The following is a 19243-nucleotide window of genomic DNA, read 5'->3' as shown; positions in this document are numbered from 1 at the left end:
GGAACTTCCCTAGGTAAGGTCCCGAGGGTAGGGGCACCCTGAAGGCCACAGGAACACAGCAGAGCAGCCCCCAAGGGTGAGAGAGGACCCTGTGGTGCCTGCAGCCTGGGGCACTGTCACAGAGAGAAGCAAACCGGAAAATAAGTGCCCTCCCCACCTCAGACCCAAGGTGCCTCCCTACTCCAGGCCCCTCCCTCGCCCCCCTCAGGCCCCACTTGCTCCCCAGTGAACAGTGACTCACAGCAGAGTTGGGGAGGCAGAGGGGGGCAGGAGCCCAGAGACGGGGGACAGAAGGGATGTGGGTGGGCCCTGGCCCCCTGCCAGCTGCCAGGCAGGCGGCAGTGCTGTCACCAGCAGGAGGCTCCTGGCGAGGCGGGGGTGGAAGGGACAGTGACGGGAGGGGGGGCTCCCACGCCCCCACTCCACCTGGGGATGCCAGACTCACCTCAGACAAGGTCATTCCCAGAAGTCAAGGGTCACCTGACATGCAACCTCACAGCACCCAGCATGCATTGAGGGAGGTCTCAGGAATGTTCTCCTTGCCCATCTACCTCCCACTGATTCCTGACAAGAATAGGTCTTAGCCCAGAGCACATGGGGTGACCCAGGGAACTGGGGCTGGGGCTCCCTCCCACCCTATGTCCTCAATACACAGACAAGGACCCAAATACCCCATGAGCACTGACAGCCCCTCCCATCCTTAGCAACACACACTGTCAAATGTCTAGAGAGAAGTTTCTATAATCTTCGGAGACTTGGGGATCACTACATGGGAGGCTTGTGGCAGCCTCTACTGAGCCAGGGAATGGGACAGGGTGTGACAGAGAAGGCGAGGGGTGGCTTGGGGCAGAGCTCTGGGCTCCCAAGCATGAGGTCCATCCCTGGTACCACACACACCAGGGGCCTCCTCAGCCCCTCCCCTTCTGGCTGTGAGGTTCACTTGGCTGAGGAAACTGATGGAAACCAGGTGAACCCTCAGGTCAGCAAGGGTCCTGTTGTAGCCCCTGGGCGCAGGGTCAAGGGGTCAGGCCAGTTTGGAGATGAGGAGGAAAAACACCACCCAATGTCCTGAGGCCTCCATCCCGCTGGGGCAGTCACAGAGCTGGCATGTCCCCGGGAAGCAGCACCCTTAAGCTTCCAAGGGGCCCCCTAAGAAGTAGGGTTGTTTCTTCCCCGCCTGGAACTTTCAGATGGAGCAAGGAGTCAGGGGTGAGGGAAGCTGGGTCATCCGCCCAGGTGGAGGTGGCAGAGACCCAGCCACTCCCATGAACTTCTGGAACCTTCCACAGGAGGACGTTCTGACTCCACCTGCTCTTCCAGGGAGGTGGGGAGTCCAGCATGCACCCCAGTCCCAGGCAGCCATGCAGAGTGGTGGGGCTGTGGGGGGCAGCCCACTCACTGGCTTCCTGCCAGCCTTTTGTTTTAAAAAGGCAATGTGACAACTAACAATTAGTACTCCAGCTCCGTGGGCAAACCCCACCCCCACCCCACAGACATACCCTGGTTGTGTCACCAGGGGGGTCCATACAGGACTACGGGGCGGGTGCAGTGGCAAGTAGTGAAGCCCTGAGTCCCCGGAGGCCCCCTCCATGGGGTTCACAGGGACCACGTGGCTTCCAGCTGTGACAGCAGTGTGTCCTCTCATAGGATGGAGCAAGGAGCGTGGCTCAGCCTAGAGACAGACCCAGCACCTTGAGGTGAGGGTTGAGCTGAAGGCCCAGGCTGATGGGGATGGGAACGGCCACGTGGGCAGACACCCTGCTCCCATCCTGTCATGGCCCTACAAAGGAGGTCCAGTCCCGCCCTGGCTCCCAGGCCAGGCTGGCACCCAGCACCTGTGCCTTGCTGCCCAGCCTCCACCCAGCCCCAGTCCCAAGTCCCTCACTCCCGGGTCCTCGTCCCTTCAGAGACGCAGCCTGACAGGCCCTCCGAACCTTCTAGACAAGGTGCCTGAGGACCAACCCTCCACTAGCAATAGATGGTGGCTTCTTTTGTGCAGCAATAGATGGTGGCTTCTTCTCTCTACGGGGTGGATGGGGGGAGGTGGAGTGCAAGCAGGCAACACAGCCCAGGAGGTGGTGCAGTGGATGAAGCACTGGCTTCTCAAGCATGACATCCCAAGTTCAATCCCCAGCAGTGCATGGGCCAGAGTGGTGCTCTCATGGTTCCCTCTTGCTCTCTCTCTCATGTTAATAAATAAGATCTTTAAAAAATAAGACCAGGGGGCCGGGTAGTGGCACACATAATTGAGTGATACATTATCATGTACAAGGGCCTGGGTTCAGGTTCCCCCTCCCCACTTGCAAGGGCGAAACTTCACAAGCAGTGAATCAGGTCTAACTCTCTCCCTCTCTACGTCCCCCTCCTCCTCTCAATTTCTCTCTGTCCTATCCAATAAAATAGAAGGGAAAAAAATAAAAGGAAAAATGGCCACTGGAAGCAGTGGATTCACAGTGCCAGCACTGAACCTCAGTAATAGCCCTGGAGGCACTAAGTAAATAAATAAAATGAGCAAGTGAAGCCTCAGTGGCCATAGGCACATGCACACACATACACACACACTCCACACCAGCCTGGACGATCTGGCCCTGCCCCCTAGTGCCCACCTGCTCCAGCCCTGCCCTGCCCAAGCCCCTCTCTGATGCTGCACCCAGGAAAGGACCAGCTGAGGCTTCAGGGCCCAGGGCCCAGGGCAGGGGTGGGCTCGAAGCTCAAGTCAAGCTCTCACCTCAATTTAGGTCTTCCGTGTGGCCCACGGCCCTTGCATACCTCAGCTGGGCCACATGTCCTCTTCTTTAGGATGTATCCCGAGATGGGGCTGGAGCCCACCCCGCTCATGAGATCAGCCCCAGCTCACAAGATCAGCCCATGGGTTCTGGGTTCTGACCAGAGAACACCAGCTGGCAGCACTAACCACCAGGTGGACTGGACAGGCCTCCCCCCCAAAAAAAAAAAAAAATCCCAGGCCCCAGGGGGCAGTTTCAAGGGGGGTGGGAAGCTGGGCTCTAGGTCAATGGAGCAACATCACCTGCAGAAGACTCCCCCCCAGCCCCTCAGAGACACCCTAGCCCTGCTCAGGGAAGGGGCTCCCAGACCCAGAAGTTCAGATGTCCCTACCAGGTTAGTGGGGAGAGAACAAAGACTCTATGAGCTCTGAGGCTCTGTGTCCCCTCCAGGCTCAGCCACCTGCGGCACCTGCATCCACTTATGTCCAGGCTGCTGCAGCCCCCCCACCCTGATAATCCCCCTTGCCATGCATTCATTTGGGGCCCTGTGTGTGAAGCTCAGGATGGGGCTGAGATTCCTGGACAAAAATACCAGGCTGGGACAGGAAGGTCCAGTTCCAGACCTAGGTCTTCCAGTGCTCATCCCCAGGGCCTCCTGGTCCTTTTGAGGGGACAGATCAGGGACTGGCAGGACTGTCCATAACAGTCCTATAGGACTGTTGCACCATTGCACCGGCATTGACCCCTCCCCCCACAGTCCCAAGTCTGTCCCTGTACCAGGGATAACCAACTCCTCACCCTCCAGTTGCCCAATGGGGTTGGGTGCACCCTAAGTTCACTGGGCATTTTTTCACCCAGGTCCCGGGAGGTTCTGGTCTTGGACCCAGGAAACTGTATCACAAAGTGTTCGCAAAAGGTAGTGTTACCCCAGAACCCACAAGCAAAAGGATCCTGGAACTAACCCCCTTGCCCCCACACACACACCTAGACATGGCCACTAAAACAGGCTGAGAGTCCACAAGGGTCCCCAGGACAGCCTGGCCTCCACTCTGCTATCCTCACCCACCCCCATTTTCAGAAGCTTTAACAACCAATTTGGCTTATGAGTTAATTACAAAAGATCTATTCTCCAACAACTCTAGAGCACTGCCAGACACACACACACACACACACACACACACACACACACACACACACACTCATTCCAGTAAAACTGAAATTTCAGGTAAGCAACAAGAATGCTTTCTTTTCTTTCCTATTTTTTCTTTTTAGCAGAGCCCTGTCAGCTCTGGCTTAGGATTGAGCCTAGGAACTCAGAGCCTCAGGAAGGAAGAATCTTTTCTTCATGCCTGTTCTCACTCCAGATAAACCACCACCATTCATTCTGGTGTAAGCACCCTGCAGTTGGGGCATGCAAGTCTCACAACTTCTTTTTTTTAAGTGGCTCTGGGGAATGAACTTGGGGTTCCATACATGTTGGTGTCACTGAGCAGCCTGCTGGGCCCATATTTTTTCATGTCTTCTTTAGAGGGAGAGAGAAAAGGACAGATAGGAAGAGAGGAGAGAGAGGGAGAGGAAGAGACAGATACTACATCACCCTCCCCCCCACCATCCATGAAGCTCCCTCAGTGCTACCCAGGGTGCTACCTCATGTGGTGCAGTGTCCTGTCACTGCTTTGCCACCCGAGGTCACCAAGGACTCAGGTGGTCCCTTGGGAGGGGCTGTGCATTCCTAGATGGGATGAAGCGGCCCCTGCACAGGCACGGGACTGAAATCTTCAGGAAGTGCTCTGGGCTGCACACAACCCTTCTGCAAGCCCTCCTCTCACACAGCCGAGAGCACTTGAGCATGGTCACCTGGCAGGCCTGGGTGGGACTCAGGGAGACAGTGTAGACCCGGAACCTGGGGGAGAGATAGTCAAGGCACAAAAGCAGGGTGCACAGGCTCCAGATTCACACTGCAGGTACACAGCAGGGGCCAGGCAGCTCCATAGGCTGGGCCCCTGCTGGCACTCAGGGAGCTCCCCTGGAGCAGGGCTCAACCCCACCGTCCCATTCCCCCCACACCTCCTCCTCCCCCTCCTCTTCCCCACCCTCCTCCTTCTCCTGTGCTCAGCCTCACACGGGTGCATTGGCTCATCCCCTGCCCTCTGAGCCCAGGCATGTGGGGGTGATTGCTATCTTCCTCATGACTCAGGGCACCTGGAGGAGAGCTTTCCTTTAGCCCTCCCCCCCCCCCAGGTGAAAGACCGAATGCTCCTCTGCCTTGGGGTCTGCACACAGCAGGACGAGTCCACCCTGAACTTGTGCCCTCCCAGCACTGCCCGCCTCACAGGGGTGCACATCTCTGCATCCTGGGGCCCCTGAGCGCCTGTGTCTGGGGGTCCTCCTATCTCTGTGCTCTAGGTCCCTAAATGCCTGTGTTCCCAAATACAGGTGCATCCCAAGTATAGGAACACCCCCAGTGCAGGTGCACCCCCTAAAATTAGATGTACCCTCAATGCAAGCGGATCCCCTAAGTGCAGGCAGATCCCCAATGCACATGCACCCCCAGTGCAGGCACACCCAAAGCAGGTGCATGCCCAAATACACGTGGATCCCCAATGCAGGTGCACCCTCAATTGCAGGTGCACCCTCAATTATAGATGCACCCCCAATTACAAGTGCATCCCTCAATGCAGGTGCACCTCCTAAAGCAGGTGCACCCACAATGCAGACACACACCCAAAAACAGGTACATCCCCCAGTACAGGTGATGCCCAATGCAGATGCACCCCCAAATACAGAAGCACTCCCCAAAATGGAAGAATACTCCCAAATGCAGGTCTCTGGGAGAAGCATGATCCCCAGGCCACCCAATGACCTGTCTCAGGGCTCAGGGCAGACGCAATGTCCACTGCACCTGCAGGCTCCCCCGCACCCCCCACCCCCACCAGCTGCAGCTGGCACCCACAACCTCTGCGTGCCCCCCACCAGCCCCCACCCCTGCCTACCTCTGGCTGACAGCTTCTTTGTGTTGATGATCTTGGCTGCATACTCATGGCCAGTGCAGAGCTTGACGCAGCGGCGGACCACAGAGAAAGCCCCCCTGGAAAGAGAGGGGAGAAAGAAGCCTGTTAATCCCAGGAAGGCAGAGACTGATGGGGGGAGCATCCCACAGACCCCAACCAGACAGCTTGGCCAGTGGGGGCTTCAGGGAAAAGCAACAGCAACATACCTGCCCTGCACACCATCCCCCCTTCCCCCAGGCTGAACAGAGGGTGGCCCTGAGACCCAGTGCTTGGTCTTTGGGCTCAGTGCCTCCACCAAGCCCCTCAGGCCCCCCTCATCCCAGAGCAGTGAAATCTGTGCTGGAGCCAGACTAGAGCAGAGACTCCACGAAGGCTGTGGAGGGAGAGGAGAGCATGGAGCCATGGAACCCTCCTCCGGCCTCTCTGTCACCTGTGTTAGCAGGCTGTGAGGGCAGGTCCCGGCCTGGGAAAGTCACAAGCCCTCAGGGGAATAGCAGTGGGGTGGGGAGAGCCTCAAGGCTCAAGAGAGGGAGCTGGGAAAATGGGTCAGGGCTGTGCTAACCTACAAACACTGACCCCCTCCCCCAAGAGGAGGCGGGGTGCAGGGTCACTAATAGGAGGCAGGAGGAGGGTTTAGGGTCCAGTGCCCTAGGGTGCAGGGAGACCATACTTTGGTGGAGGGTGGTGGGAGGCTGTACCCCCATGACAAGCCCTGTCAATCAACACATCCTCAATACAATGATTTGGGGAAAACCAGGAAAAGAAAAGAAAGAACACGTGCTGACTGTGTCTGTTACAAGATGACATGGGAGGGGGCTCAGCTGTGGCTCACCTGGTAGAGTGCACATGTTACCATGCACAAGGACCTGGGTTCAAGTCCCTGGACCCCCCTGCAGGGGAAGAGCTTCACAAGCAGCAAAGCAGGGTTGCAGGGGTCTCTATTCTCTCTTCTCCTCTCTCTCTCTTTCTCTCTCTCCCTCCTTCCCTCCCTCCCTCCTTTCCCCTCCCTCTCTCTCCAACAAATAAAACACAAAATCCAGGAAATTCTATGTCTCAAAAACAATGACAGACACAATTTTCTCTGGAAGTGCACACCCCCAGCTCTGTCTATAGGAGCTGATCCGCTCCTGCTGCAGGGTGGCCAAGCTCACGCTGGTCATTGCCATGACTGGTGCTTCACGTCTCTTGGACAACTTTTTCAGACAGAAAGAGAGAGACAGAGACAGAAGCAGAGCAAGCAGAGAGATACCATGGTACCAGAGCTTCCTCCAGTGCAGTGGAGGCTGGGTTCGAACCTGGGTCAAGTGCACAGCAGAGCACAACACTATCCAGGTGAGAAGACCATATATTTTTACAGGGGGGAAAAAAGAATCCAGGGAGCCCTCAAGCCCCAGAGAGGTCAGAGGGCAAAGGTCTCAGGGGCACTCAACTTGTTGACACTACTGGTTTAATCTGACTTTCAGTCATTTTCTAAGAATGTCACACCTGCTTCCATGAGACTGGAGCCAGGACAGGGTGAGGAGGGAGGAGGAGGCTGAGAAAACATGGGAGAAGGGGCCAGGGAAGCCCCTAGGCCCTTCCTCTGCCTCTGCTCCCCCCAGGCCAGCAGGCACAGCCCCCATCAGGACACAAGCTCTCCCCACACCCAGCACCCCAAAACCCACAGGCACCTAGATCCAGCGCTCGGTGCATGGAAAAGCAGCAGCATCAATCAAAACGCTCTTTTGCTAGGATCTTTTTAGCAATTTCACTTCATAAAAAAATTTTAAAAAGCAGTAATACCACACTCAATCTAACTGAACATTTCCTTCACAACCAAGCAGTGGCTTGACCCAGGTCCACTGCCTCTCAATTATTATTTCCTCAATCAGCCAGGGAGTGAGAGGTGGCAGGGCTACCTCAAGGAGAAAGGGGGGCCCTATCTGAACCCTCTTCCTAGCTACTTCTGTAGGTTATGTTATCAAAATGTCCTTTACCACTCAAATAAATAAATAAATAAAAGGGCTGGAGAGAGAGCATAATGATTATGCAAACAGACTCATGCCTGAGGCTCTGAGGTCCCAAGCTCAGTCCTCAGCACCACCATCAGCCAGAACTGAGCAATGCTCTAGAAAAAAAACAGTAAAAATAAAACAAATAAAAGGACAAAGCCAGAGACTATTCACCCAACCAAGCAAACACTTTGCAGTGTTTTGAGGACCTAGGCTCGAGCCCCAGGCACCACATGGAAGCACCTGCACGGAAGTTTTCAGAATGGTGGACTAGATATACAAAAAATTGCCCCAACTACCCCCTGTACCTGCACCCCAACACCGAGGCAGTGAGGGGCTGCCTCTGCCGCAGGGTCAGCTGAGAGATGGCAGAGGGGAGGACAGCCCCTTCTGGCCCCCAACCCAGCCCTGAGGTCATTGAGGCCAGTGGCTCCATGATTTGAAGACTGTGCTGTCCGGGAGAAAACTCAGCAGGGAGGGTGCCAGCTGTGTCAATGCATGACCCAGGTTCAAACGCAGCCTTGACCACATGGCGGAAGCCTCACTGCTGTGGTCTTTCCTTCTCTCCATGTCTCTCTGTCTCTGTCTCTCTCTCTCTCTCTCTATTTTTACTATCTTTATTTATTTATTGGATAGAAACAGCCAAAAATTGAGAGGGACAGGGGAGATAGAGGAGAAAGAAAGAGAAACACCTGCAGTTTTGCTTTACCATTTGCTAAGCTTTCCCCCTACAAGTGGGGGCTGGAAGCTTGAACCCAGGACCTTGCGCTCTGTAACGTAACACGCTCAACTAGGTGCGCCACCACCCACCCTCCCCCCTCCTCTCACAGAAAAAGTCAGCCCAGAGTGGTGAAGCCCTGGTGATGAGAAATAAAAATAAATTATTTGACCCCAAAATCTTTATCTGCACTATTCCAACCTTTAGGTTCATGATGAGTCAATAATTTGTTTGGCTTTATATGTTAACTCTCTTTTCAGCCACCAGGTTCCAGATGCTAACATGATGCCAACTGGACTTCCCTGGGCAGACCCCACCAATATGTCCTGGAGCCTTGCTTCCCCAGAGCCCTGCCCCACTAGGGAAAGAGAGAGACAGGCTGGGAGTATGGATTGACCTGTCAATGCCCATGTTCAGCGGGGAAGCAATTACAGAAGCCAGACCTTCAACGTTCTGCATCCCACAGTGATCTTGGGTCCATACTCCCAGAGGGATAAAGAATAGGAAAGCTATCAGGGGAGGGGATGGGATACGGAGTTCCGGTGGTGGGAGTTGTGTGGAGTTGTACCCCTCTTATCCTATGGTTTTTTTGTCGACGTTTCCTTTTTATAAATAAAAAAATTTTAATTTTTTAAAGTTTATTTTTACATTATTATTATTGGACATATATAGAAAGAGAGGAGTGGAGGGGAGACAGGAAGAGAGACACAACTGCAGCCCTGCTTCACCACTCATGAAGCTTCCCCCTACAGGTGGGGACCAGGGGGTTTGAATCTAGATCCCTGAACATGGAAATGTGTGCTCAACAAGATGCACTACCTCCCGGCCTCATAAATTCATTTAAAAAAATAAAATAAAGGGGGCTGGGAGGTGGCTCATCCGGCAGAGCACATACCTTACCATCTTCGAGGACCCAGGTTTAAAACCTGGTCACTACAGGGGAGCATCTGCAGGAGGGAAGCCTCAGACAGGAGCGGAGCTGTCTCCTTCTCTCTGTCTGTCTTTCTATTGGAGGAGGAGGAGAAGAGGGTAGTAAGCAGAATCCACTGGGAGCAGAGGGATTGTGCCGATGATGGAGACGCAATAAAATAAAGATTATGCACAAGTGGCCAGAGAGGTCAGCAGTGAGAGGAGAATCAGGGTGACCTGCCATGGCTGACCAGATGTGGGAGGATGGGGTCCCTAGGTAGGAGGAGGACCCTGGGCCCCCCTAGGCTGCAAGGTCTGCTCAAGCATCTGAAAGCTTAAGGGTGGGGCCGGGGGCCTGAGTGTTCCATGGTCCACATGGGCCACCAGAGTGAGGGGGAACATGGGAGAGAGCTCGGGCACCTGGAGGTATGGCCTCTATCTGCCTGCTGCCTGCAGCTCTCGGGCCCTGGGGCTGCCCCTTGCAGCTAGTACTGGGCATCTACCCTCCCAGTCCTACTGGTCTGCCTTGTCAGCCTGCAGAAGCTTGTGACAAAGACCAGGGAGGCTCACTCAACCAGCCTGAAGGTCCCGAGGGCCTGGCACCATCAGTAAGTAGGGTGACTGTGGGTCCCTGCCCAGGGGGGTGGAGAGATGGCTCAGCTGGTAGAGCACACTCATCATCATACACAAGGACCTAGGTTTTAGTCCTCAGCCCCCACCTGCAGAGGGGGAAGCTTCATGAGTGGTGATACCTGCAGGTGTCTCTCTCGCTATCTCTTCTCTCTCCACTTTTGTCTCTATTTTTTTTAATATGGTTGCCAGGAGCCATGGATGTGCTGTGCACACAGCAGGCCCCAGTAATAACCCTGGTGGTGGGGGAGAGGGGACTGGAAAAGGGAAAGGAGAGTCTGCTGGGAGTAGTGCAAGTGCAAAGTTCCAGGGGGAAATAACAGGAAAAGATAACAAATCAGTAAATAAAATTTAAAATATTTATTTTAAAGAGAGAGTGGAGAAGCCAGGCAGTGGCATACGCAGTTAAGCACACATAGTACAAGGACCCGCACAAGGATCCCTGTTCGAGCCCCTGGCTCCCCACCTGTGTTGGAGGTTGCTTCACAAGTGGTGAAGCAGGTCTGCAGGTGTCTGTCTTTCTCTCTCCCCTTTCTCTCTCAATTTCTCTCTGTCCTACTCAGGAAAATGGAAAAAATGGTTGCCAGGAGCAATGGATTTGTAGTGCCAGCACTAAGTCCCAGTGGTAAGCCTGGAAGCAAAAGGGGGGGAGAGAAAGAGAGAACGATTGAAGCTGGAGAGCTAGTTCACTTGGTAGGGCACATGCCTTGTCAGGCATGCAACCCAGATTCATGCGCTCAAACTATCAGAACTGGCAAGACCCTGGGAAGGCGCTATGCTATGGTGTCTCTCCCTCTCCAGTTCCTATGTCTTTTTCCATCTCTCTTTCTCTTAGTGAAAAAACAAAATTAAAAGTCAACATGGAAGTAGTGAAACCATAAATACATGAGACCCTGCTACACACACACACACACACACACACACGATTAAAATTACAAAGAGAAAAGCAAAAAAAAAAAAAAAAAGGATCAAACTCTTGTTTAACTGATAAATCAGAAATTCTCACTTGATTTTCTGGGTAAGGCTCTCCATACACAGAGGAACCCTCGTCCTTGGAATGAATGACTCTCCTGACCTCCCAAACAACTGCCCCCCCCCCCAGGTCTTCCTGGGAACAGGCTGAGCAAACAACAGAAACTTCCCCAGACACTCTCCCTGGTCTGTGCTGTCCTAGATGGGCTCTGTCCCTCTCCCCCACGTCTATTTCTGTTTGTCTCTTTCTACCTGAAAACATCAGACCAGGGTGCTGAAGCCCTGACACTAACAAAACAGCAACAACAACAAAATGAAGCCAACTGCCATATAGTCATCTGCTAACATCATTTTTTCTACCTTTGATTAATGTAGGGTTTTTGTTTTAGCCTGATTTAAGCAGTCTGGTGGAAAGTGGGAATTTCCTTTATTTGTATTTATTTTTTATTATCTTTATTTATTGGGTAGAGACTATCAGAAATAGAGAGGGAAGAGGAAAATAGACAGGGAGAGAGACAGAGCACTGCTTCACCACTTGCAAAGCTTTCCCCCCTGCAGGTGGGGGCCAGGGTCTCGAACCCAGGTCCTTGCACATTATAACATGTGTATCCAACCAGGTGCGCCACCAGTTGGGCCCTGAAAATGGGAATTTCCTTATGAAACAGAGGACTAAGACTGTTTTGGGCTTTTTCTTTCTTATATGTGCTTTCCTTTTTATAACAAAAAATATAAAAGAAAGAAAGAAAGAAAGGAGAGAAAGAAAGAAGGGAGGGAGGAAGGAAGATAGATGATCTGGAGAGATAGTACAGTGGCTATGGAAAAAACTTTCAGGGAGTCAGGCGGCAGCACAGCAGGTTAAGCGCACGTGGCACCAAGCGCAAAAACCAGTGTAAGGATCCCAGTTTGGGCCCCCGGCTCCCCACTTGTAAGGTAGCCGTTTCACAGGCGGTGAAGCAGGTCTGCAGGTGTCTGTCTTTCTCTCCCTCTCTCTGTCTTCCCCTCCTCTCTCCATTTCTCTCTGTCCTATCCAACAACAAAAACATCAGTAACAACAATAATAACTACAACAATAAAACAATAAGGGCAACAAAAAGGAATAAATTTTTTTTTAATCTTAAAAAAAAAAAAAAAAACCTTTCACATCTGAGGCTCTGAAGTCCTGGGTTCAATTCCTGTACCATAACCCAGAGCTGAGAAAAATCCTGACAAAATAAGAAAAGTGGAAAACATAATCCACACCCACAGTCAAAAATGCAATCAACCATAGCTGGGCAAGGTGGCTCAGCACAGTACAGGGCTTGCAAACATGAGGTCCTGGGTTCAATTTCTGGCACTGCATATGCCAGAGACCAGTGCTCTGGTCTCTCTCTTTTGTAAAATAAATATATTTTTTAAATGGAGTAACCCCAGGTTTGAGCCCGGCCCCCACTGCACTTTAGGAGGCTTGAGTACTGATATCTCCCAATCTCTCCCTTCCTCTCCCTCTCTCTCCCTCTTCCTCTCTCTCCTTCTCCCTCTCTCTCTCCCTCTCTCCCTCTTTCTCTCTCATATGTCTATCTGAAAATATTAACCTACAATGCTGAAGCCCCAGAAATGACAACAACAGAGAAGCAGGCTGGGAGCTCATCTGCAGTGCCTGCCCCACCCTGCCCAGAGCACCCTGAGGTGTGGATACTGTGCCCCCTTTCTTCTCAAGCATCAGCTCAGGCTCCACTCCTTCTCCTGACACCTGCCCCCAGGTCACCTGGCAGATGCCTCCCACCCCCATCCCAGGACCCAGCTGCTCCCAGCCTCCCTGTCTCCTTGTGGAGCAGGGGGTCGGGGGTGTGGACAGCAGACCGGAGCACACAGCTCAGAGACCTCCAGGACCCTGCTCCCACCTAGGGCAGCAAGTTCCACAGATCAACACCCCAGCACTCCAAGTCCTTGTAGCCTAGTGAGAGGCAGCCCGAGCCCGAGGGAAGGCTTCTGTGGCCAGCCAGCATGACAAGGTCAGACTTCCTGCAGCTTCAGGGGTCCTGTCAGTGTCTGTTATTCCCCACCTTGCAGAAGCAGCCCCCCACACCCCAGTTTCTATCTTCCTGCTCAGAGACATCAAAGTCACCTGGGGTCTCTGTGAACATCCTCCACTGCATAAATGCACTCCTTCCTTATCAGATGAGGGCTGATTCCAACAGCCTTATTCCTCTCCCAGCCCTACATCCTGTTTTCTTTTTCAGAGCTGGACCCTCAAGCATGTGCTCCTGGGCTGCTTCAGCTTCCCACTGAGATGGAGATGGGGAGACAGTGAGCTTCCCCCAGTGCCATGATGCTCCCATGTGGTGCCAGGGTTCAAACTTGGGCCATGCACATGGCAAAGTATAAGCCCTACCCAATGATATGTCCTCCCACCCCCACAGAAGATCCTCTTCCGGGAGTCGGGCGGTAGCACAGCGGGTTAAGTGCAGGCGGCTCAAAGTACAAGGACCAGCCTAATGATCCCGGTTTGAGCCCCCAGCTCCCCACCTGCAGGGAAGTCGCTTCACAAGCGGTGAAGCAGGTCTGCAGGTGTCTATCTTTCTCTCCCTCCCTCTGCCTTCCCCTCCTCTCTCCATTTCTCTCTGTCCTATCCAACAACCATGACATTAGTAACAACAACAATGATAACTACAACAATAAAACAACAAGGGCAACAAAAGGAAATTAAAAAAAAAAAAAGAGATACTCTTCCAAATCAGGCTCTGAGGTGCTGGGGGTTCAGACACATGAGTGTTGTTGAGGAGGCACAACTGGACTGGTAACACCCACACACACATATCCTGTACCCCTAATTCTGCCTCATGGAGTAAAATGCTGGGCTCACTGAGCACAGGCTTCTAGAACCTCATTCCTCAAGCAGTTCAGACGCTCAAGAACCAGTAAATCCACCAATTCTTTTCCTTCCACCCTAATTCCTCCCTCTCCTCTGATGGTAGGTCTCTGCAGACTTTCCTGCAGCCACGTGGGTTGCAGGGCTGCAGTGAGGGCTGTGCCAGCGTATCTGGCCAGAGCAATCTTTATTCCACACCGTCTCCAGAGGGCCGGGTGCAGGGAGCAGGACTCTATTCTTAGCACACGCACTGACCCCCTTCTGAGACTCTGAGCCTCATGCGTAAGACTGGGCGCATTCTGCTAAAAAAGTGAAGACCCAGGATGAGGAGGAGGGGTGATGCATATGTCCCCATGCACAAGGACCCACGTTCAAGCCCCCACTCCCCACCTGCAGGGGAAGCTTTATAAGCAGTGGAGAAGGGCTTCCGGTGTTTCTCTCTGCCTGTCTCTCCCTTTCTATCTCTCCCCTCTCAATTCTCTGTCTCTATCCCCAGTACACGCACACTTCTTTTTTTTTTTTTTTTGCCTCTGGGGTTATTGCTGGGGCTTGATGGCTGCACTATGAATCCAATGCTCTTGAAGACCATTTTTTCCCATTTTGTTACCTTTGTTATTATTGTTGTCATTGCCATTGCAGTTGTTGTTGTTGGATAGGACAGAGAGAAATGGAGAGAGGAGGGGAAGACAGAGAGGGGGAGAGAAAGATAGACACCTGCAGACCTGCTTCACCGCCTGTGAAGTGACCCCCCTGCAGGTGGGGAGCCAGGGGGCTTGAACCAGGATCCTTATGCTGGTCCCTGTGCTTTGTGCCATGTGCACTCAACCCACTGTGCTACCACCCAGCCCCCAAATAAAAACATATTTTAGAAGTCATCAAGTGCTCCAAACCAAGGCTTGATTTATTGCTTTGTCTGAGCATCTAAACTTAATGATAAAGTGTCAGTCGAAATGAATCATGTCAATAGGCATTACACTGTAAAGAGTACAAAGACTTGAGGAAATAGTCTTTTAGTGTTTGAAAATATTTGGTTAAGAGTCAGGTGGTATTGCAGTGGGTTAAGCGCATGTGGTGCAAAGTGCAAGGACTGGCATGAGGATCCCAGTTTGAGCCCCCGGCTCCCCACCTGCAGGGGAGTCCCTTCACAGGTGGTGAAGCAGGTCTGCAGGTGTCTATCTTTCTCTCCCCTCTCTGTCTTTCCCTCCTCTCTCCATTTCTCTCTGTCCTATCCAATAATGACGATATCAACAACAATAACTACAATAACAATAAAAACAAGGACAACAAAAAGGAAATAAATAAAAGAGAAAAAAATTTTTAAAAAAGAAAATATTTGGTTAACAAAAAAGGGCAGCAAAGCCCCCACAGGGGAGCAGGAGGATGTGATGGGCGCCCACTCCCCACCCCCTGCCCCACACCAGCCCAGCATTTTCCTGACTAGATAGGCACCGCCCTTGGGGGGAGCTGCAGCCTCTCACCCCCCCACCTCTATCCCCCACCCCCACCTGGGGGGGAAGTCCTGCAGGTGCCCAAGTCCCAGCCCCCAGAGCACTGGCCAGAACTCTCCAGGCATTTCTAAGCAGGCAGTAGCCAGTTGAGGGGCTGCATCCTGCCTGGGTCTAATCCCACAGACACATGGTCACCCAGCAAGGTCTCTGCCACCACCACAGGGACTGCTCGCCACATCTGCAGACAAACGCCTCCCTCACTGGGCTCTCTGCTCAGCAGGGCCAGTCCTCTGTCATACATGAGCACCAGCCTGCTTTGCTCCAGGTCCATCACACGGGCTCTGCCCCACTATTTTCACCCCTCCATATCACCCTGTCCCACCCCCACCTGGGGGGGGGCACAGGGTGGTGGTTATCAATCCAGGGGACACGGAGGAGTGTGAAGGGCATGAGAAGGAAGGGACGTGTTTAATGGAGCAGAGTACAGGGGGTGAAGAGAGCATTCAGGGATAGGATGAAGGGGTTACACACCACTGAATGGGCAGAATGCTGCCGAATCGCACACCTGTGAGTGTGGAAAGGCAACTCCTGTCTGTGGATATATGTACTAAAACTAGGTGAAAACATCACTTCAGAGAAAAACAGAGTCTAACAGCTCATTACAATAGATGCAGAAATCCTCAGCAAAGTTGACACTTCACATCTAGGAAGAGTCGTAGGCCCCAAGCAGGAGGGATTCACCCTGTGTGTGGGAGGCTGGCTCAATAGTCAAGAATCAGTTCGTGTGATTTGAAGAGGAAAACCGCATGATCATATCAATAGATGGAAAAAAGAAAAGCACTTGACAAAATCCAGCTCACATTTACGATAAAATCCCTTCAGTAAACCAGAAACATTTTTGACTTGATAAAGAGCTCTGCATCAGGGATAATGAAATAGCTCAGCCAGGTTGAGTGCACACATTACAGTGTGCAAGGACCCAGGTTCAAGTCCCCAATCCCCACCTGCAGGGGGAAATCTTCATGAACGGTAAAGCAGTGCTGCAAGTGTCTGTCTCTCTCCCTGTATATCCTCCTTCCCTCCAAATTTCTGTGCCCTATCAAATAAATAAATAAAGGATAGAGAGAGAGAGAGAGAGAGCTGCTTTGCCATGTGTACAATCCAGGTTCAAGTCCGGCCCTCACTGCATTGAAGGAGGTGTTGGTGCTGTGGTCTCTTTTGCTCTCTCTGTTGTTAAAAAAAAAAAAAAAAAAAGAGTTCTGTATGCTTCTTCTGTATGCTTACCATACAAGATACCACAGATGGGGTGTCTTAAACAGCTGCAATTAATTCCCTCATGGCTCTGGATGCTGGGTGTTCAAGGCCAAGGTCAGCGAAGTCTGGTGCCTAGTGTGGTCGCACTTTTCTAAGCTTGCCGGTGACTGTGCTTTTCTTCAGAGACACACAGGAAGAGGAAGAGCCAGCAAACTCTCTTCAATCTCTTCCTATAACGACACTAATCCGATCAAATCAGAGCACCACTTAGATCAACTCAGTTGATCTTAATTACCTCCACAAGACCCTGTGTCTAAGCAGGTAACACTGGAAGTTAGAGCTTCATTTTTTCCTAGGGGAAAAATGATTCACTCCATAGCAAACATTGAAGGAAGTTGAGGAGGTAGTTGTTCAGAGGCTGAGTCCTCAACTTCTAAGCCTGAAGTTTCACATTTGATCCCCAGGACAGCATATGCTGAAGCTGAGCAGGGCTCTGGCCTTTCTCTTTCCCACCCTCATAAAAACGAACAAATTTTGGGCTGGGGAGAGAGTACAGTGGTTCTGTAAACAACTCCCATGCCTGAGATTCTGAACTCCCAACACCACCATAAGCCAAAGCTCAACAGTAGTCTGAGGGGAAAAAAAAAAAAAGATAAATATGGGGGGTCGGACAGTAGTGCAGCGGGTTAAGCGCAGGTGGCGCAAAGCACAAGGACAGGCGGAAGGATCTCGGTTCGAACCCCCAGTTCCCCACCTGCAGGGGAGTTCACTTCACAGGCGGTGAAGCAGGTCTGCAGGTGTCTGTCTTTCTCTCCCCCTCTCTGTCTTCCCCTCCTCTCTCCATTTCTCTTCTCTCTGTCCTATCCAACAACGAACGACATCAACAACAACAATAATAACCACAACAAGGCTACAATAACAAGGGCAACAAAAGGGGGGGGGAATGGCCTCCAGACGCAGTGGATTCATGGTGCAGGCACTGAGCTTCAGCAATAACCCTAGAGGCAAAAAAAAAAAAAAAGATAAATATGTCTTAAATTTAAAAACTATCATTTTATTTAATGGTAAGAAAGTAGAGGCTTGGGGGGTCGGGCGGTGGTGCAGTGGGTTAAGTGCACGTGGCACAAAGCGCAAGAACCGGCGTAAGGATCCCGGTTCGAGCCCCCGGCTCCCCACCTGCAGGGGAGTCGCTTCACAGGCGGTGAAGCAGGTCTGCAGGTGTCTGTCTTTCTCTCCCCCTCTCTGTCTTCCCCTCCTCTCTCCATTTCTCTCTGTCCTATCCAACAACAAACAAAGTCAACTATGGTAATAATAATAACCACAACAAGGCTACAACAACAAGGGCAACAAAAGGGGGAAAAATGGCCTCTAGGAGCGGTGGATTCATGGTGCAGGCACCGAGCCCAGCAATAACCCTGGAGGAAGAAAAAAAAAAAAAAAACAAAGAAAGTAGAGGCTTTTCTTCTAAGATCAAGAGCAAGGCAAGGCTGTTTCTTCTCACCAATGTTTTTAGATATTTATACCAAGAGTGGGTGCTGGGCAGTGCCACATAGGTAGATCGAACTTGTTGCCAAGCTCAAGGGTGTGTGTTCAAACCCCTGTACCTCAGCTGCGGGGCGGGGGGGGGGAGGGAGGCTTTACAAGCAGTGAAGCAGGGCTGCAGGTGTCCCTCTCTCCCTTTGTCTCTCCCCTTCCCCTCCCTCTCAATTCCTCTATTCTGTCAAATAAAAAATAATAAGTAAATAAATAAATAATAAATAAATACGTGGGAAAAATGGACACTGGAAGTTATGGATTCATAGTGCAGGCATTATGAGCCCCAGCAATTAACCCAGATAATACAAATTTTTAATAAACTGGAAATGAAAGTTAATGCAATAATAATAATAAAAAAGAACACAAAGTGTAAAGACAGAAATACCATCACAGAACACATCATTTATGCAGGCCATCTGAAACAAATAACTGTAGTCAGCAATTGCAGAAATGCTGCAAGGTTTCTAGCTAACATACATTCCAATCACTTTTCTTATGTCAGTGGTTAGTAGAATTTGAAGTTAGAAATTAGACCAGCACATGTGCATGCAAACACACACATTAATTTTTTTTCCTCCAGGGTTATTGCTGGAGCTCGGTGCCTGCACTATGAATCCACTGCTCCTGGAGGCCATTTTTTTCCACTTTGTTGTCCTTGTTGTTGGATAGGACAGAGAGAAATCGATAGAGAAGGGGGGACAGAGAGGGTGAGAGAAAGACAGACACCTGCAGACCTACTTCACCACTTGTGAAGTGACCCCCTTGCAGGTGGGGAGCTGGGGGTTCAAATCTAACAAACCATGTACAAGATTTATATGAGACAAACTATATAATTCTGACAAAAGAAATCAGAGAACCAAATAAATAGATTTCGTGTTTATAGATAAAAAGATTCGATCATTCCAGGACAGCATTTCTTTCCAATTTGATCAACAGATTCAGTGCAACCCCAATCAAAACCCCAATGACTGATTTTGCAAATATCAACAAGTTTATTCTAAAGTTTTCACAGAGAGGCAAAAGAGCCCAGAATCGTCAGTAAAGAACAAGATTGGAGTACTCAACATCAAAACTGCCTACAAAGCTACAGTAATCAAGACAATGTGGTTTGGAAAAAAAAAAAAATAGACCATTAGCATTAGAAGAGAACAGAAAGCCAGAAATAGACCCACACAAATATAATCAGCTGATTGTGGACAG

At 51.4% G+C, this 19243-nt stretch overlaps 1 protein-coding gene across 1 annotated transcript in view; it reads right to left on the bottom strand.

Moving 5' to 3' along the window:
• CAMK2B (calcium/calmodulin dependent protein kinase II beta) overlaps positions 1 to 19243 on the bottom strand; it is a 58200-nt gene that overhangs the window by 15780 nt on the left and 23177 nt on the right. Inside the window, 1 exon segment of the mRNA XM_060171002.1 lies at positions 5720 to 5814. Coding sequence (XP_060026985.1) covers positions 5720 to 5814 — 95 coding nt within the window.

This window comes from Erinaceus europaeus, chromosome 14 (genome assembly GCF_950295315.1).
Source record: "Erinaceus europaeus chromosome 14, mEriEur2.1, whole genome shotgun sequence".
NCBI lineage: Eukaryota > Metazoa > Chordata > Mammalia > Eulipotyphla > Erinaceidae > Erinaceus > Erinaceus europaeus.
The sequence above is the reverse complement of the archived record's forward strand: the minus strand, read 5'-3'. Positions and strand labels throughout refer to the sequence as shown.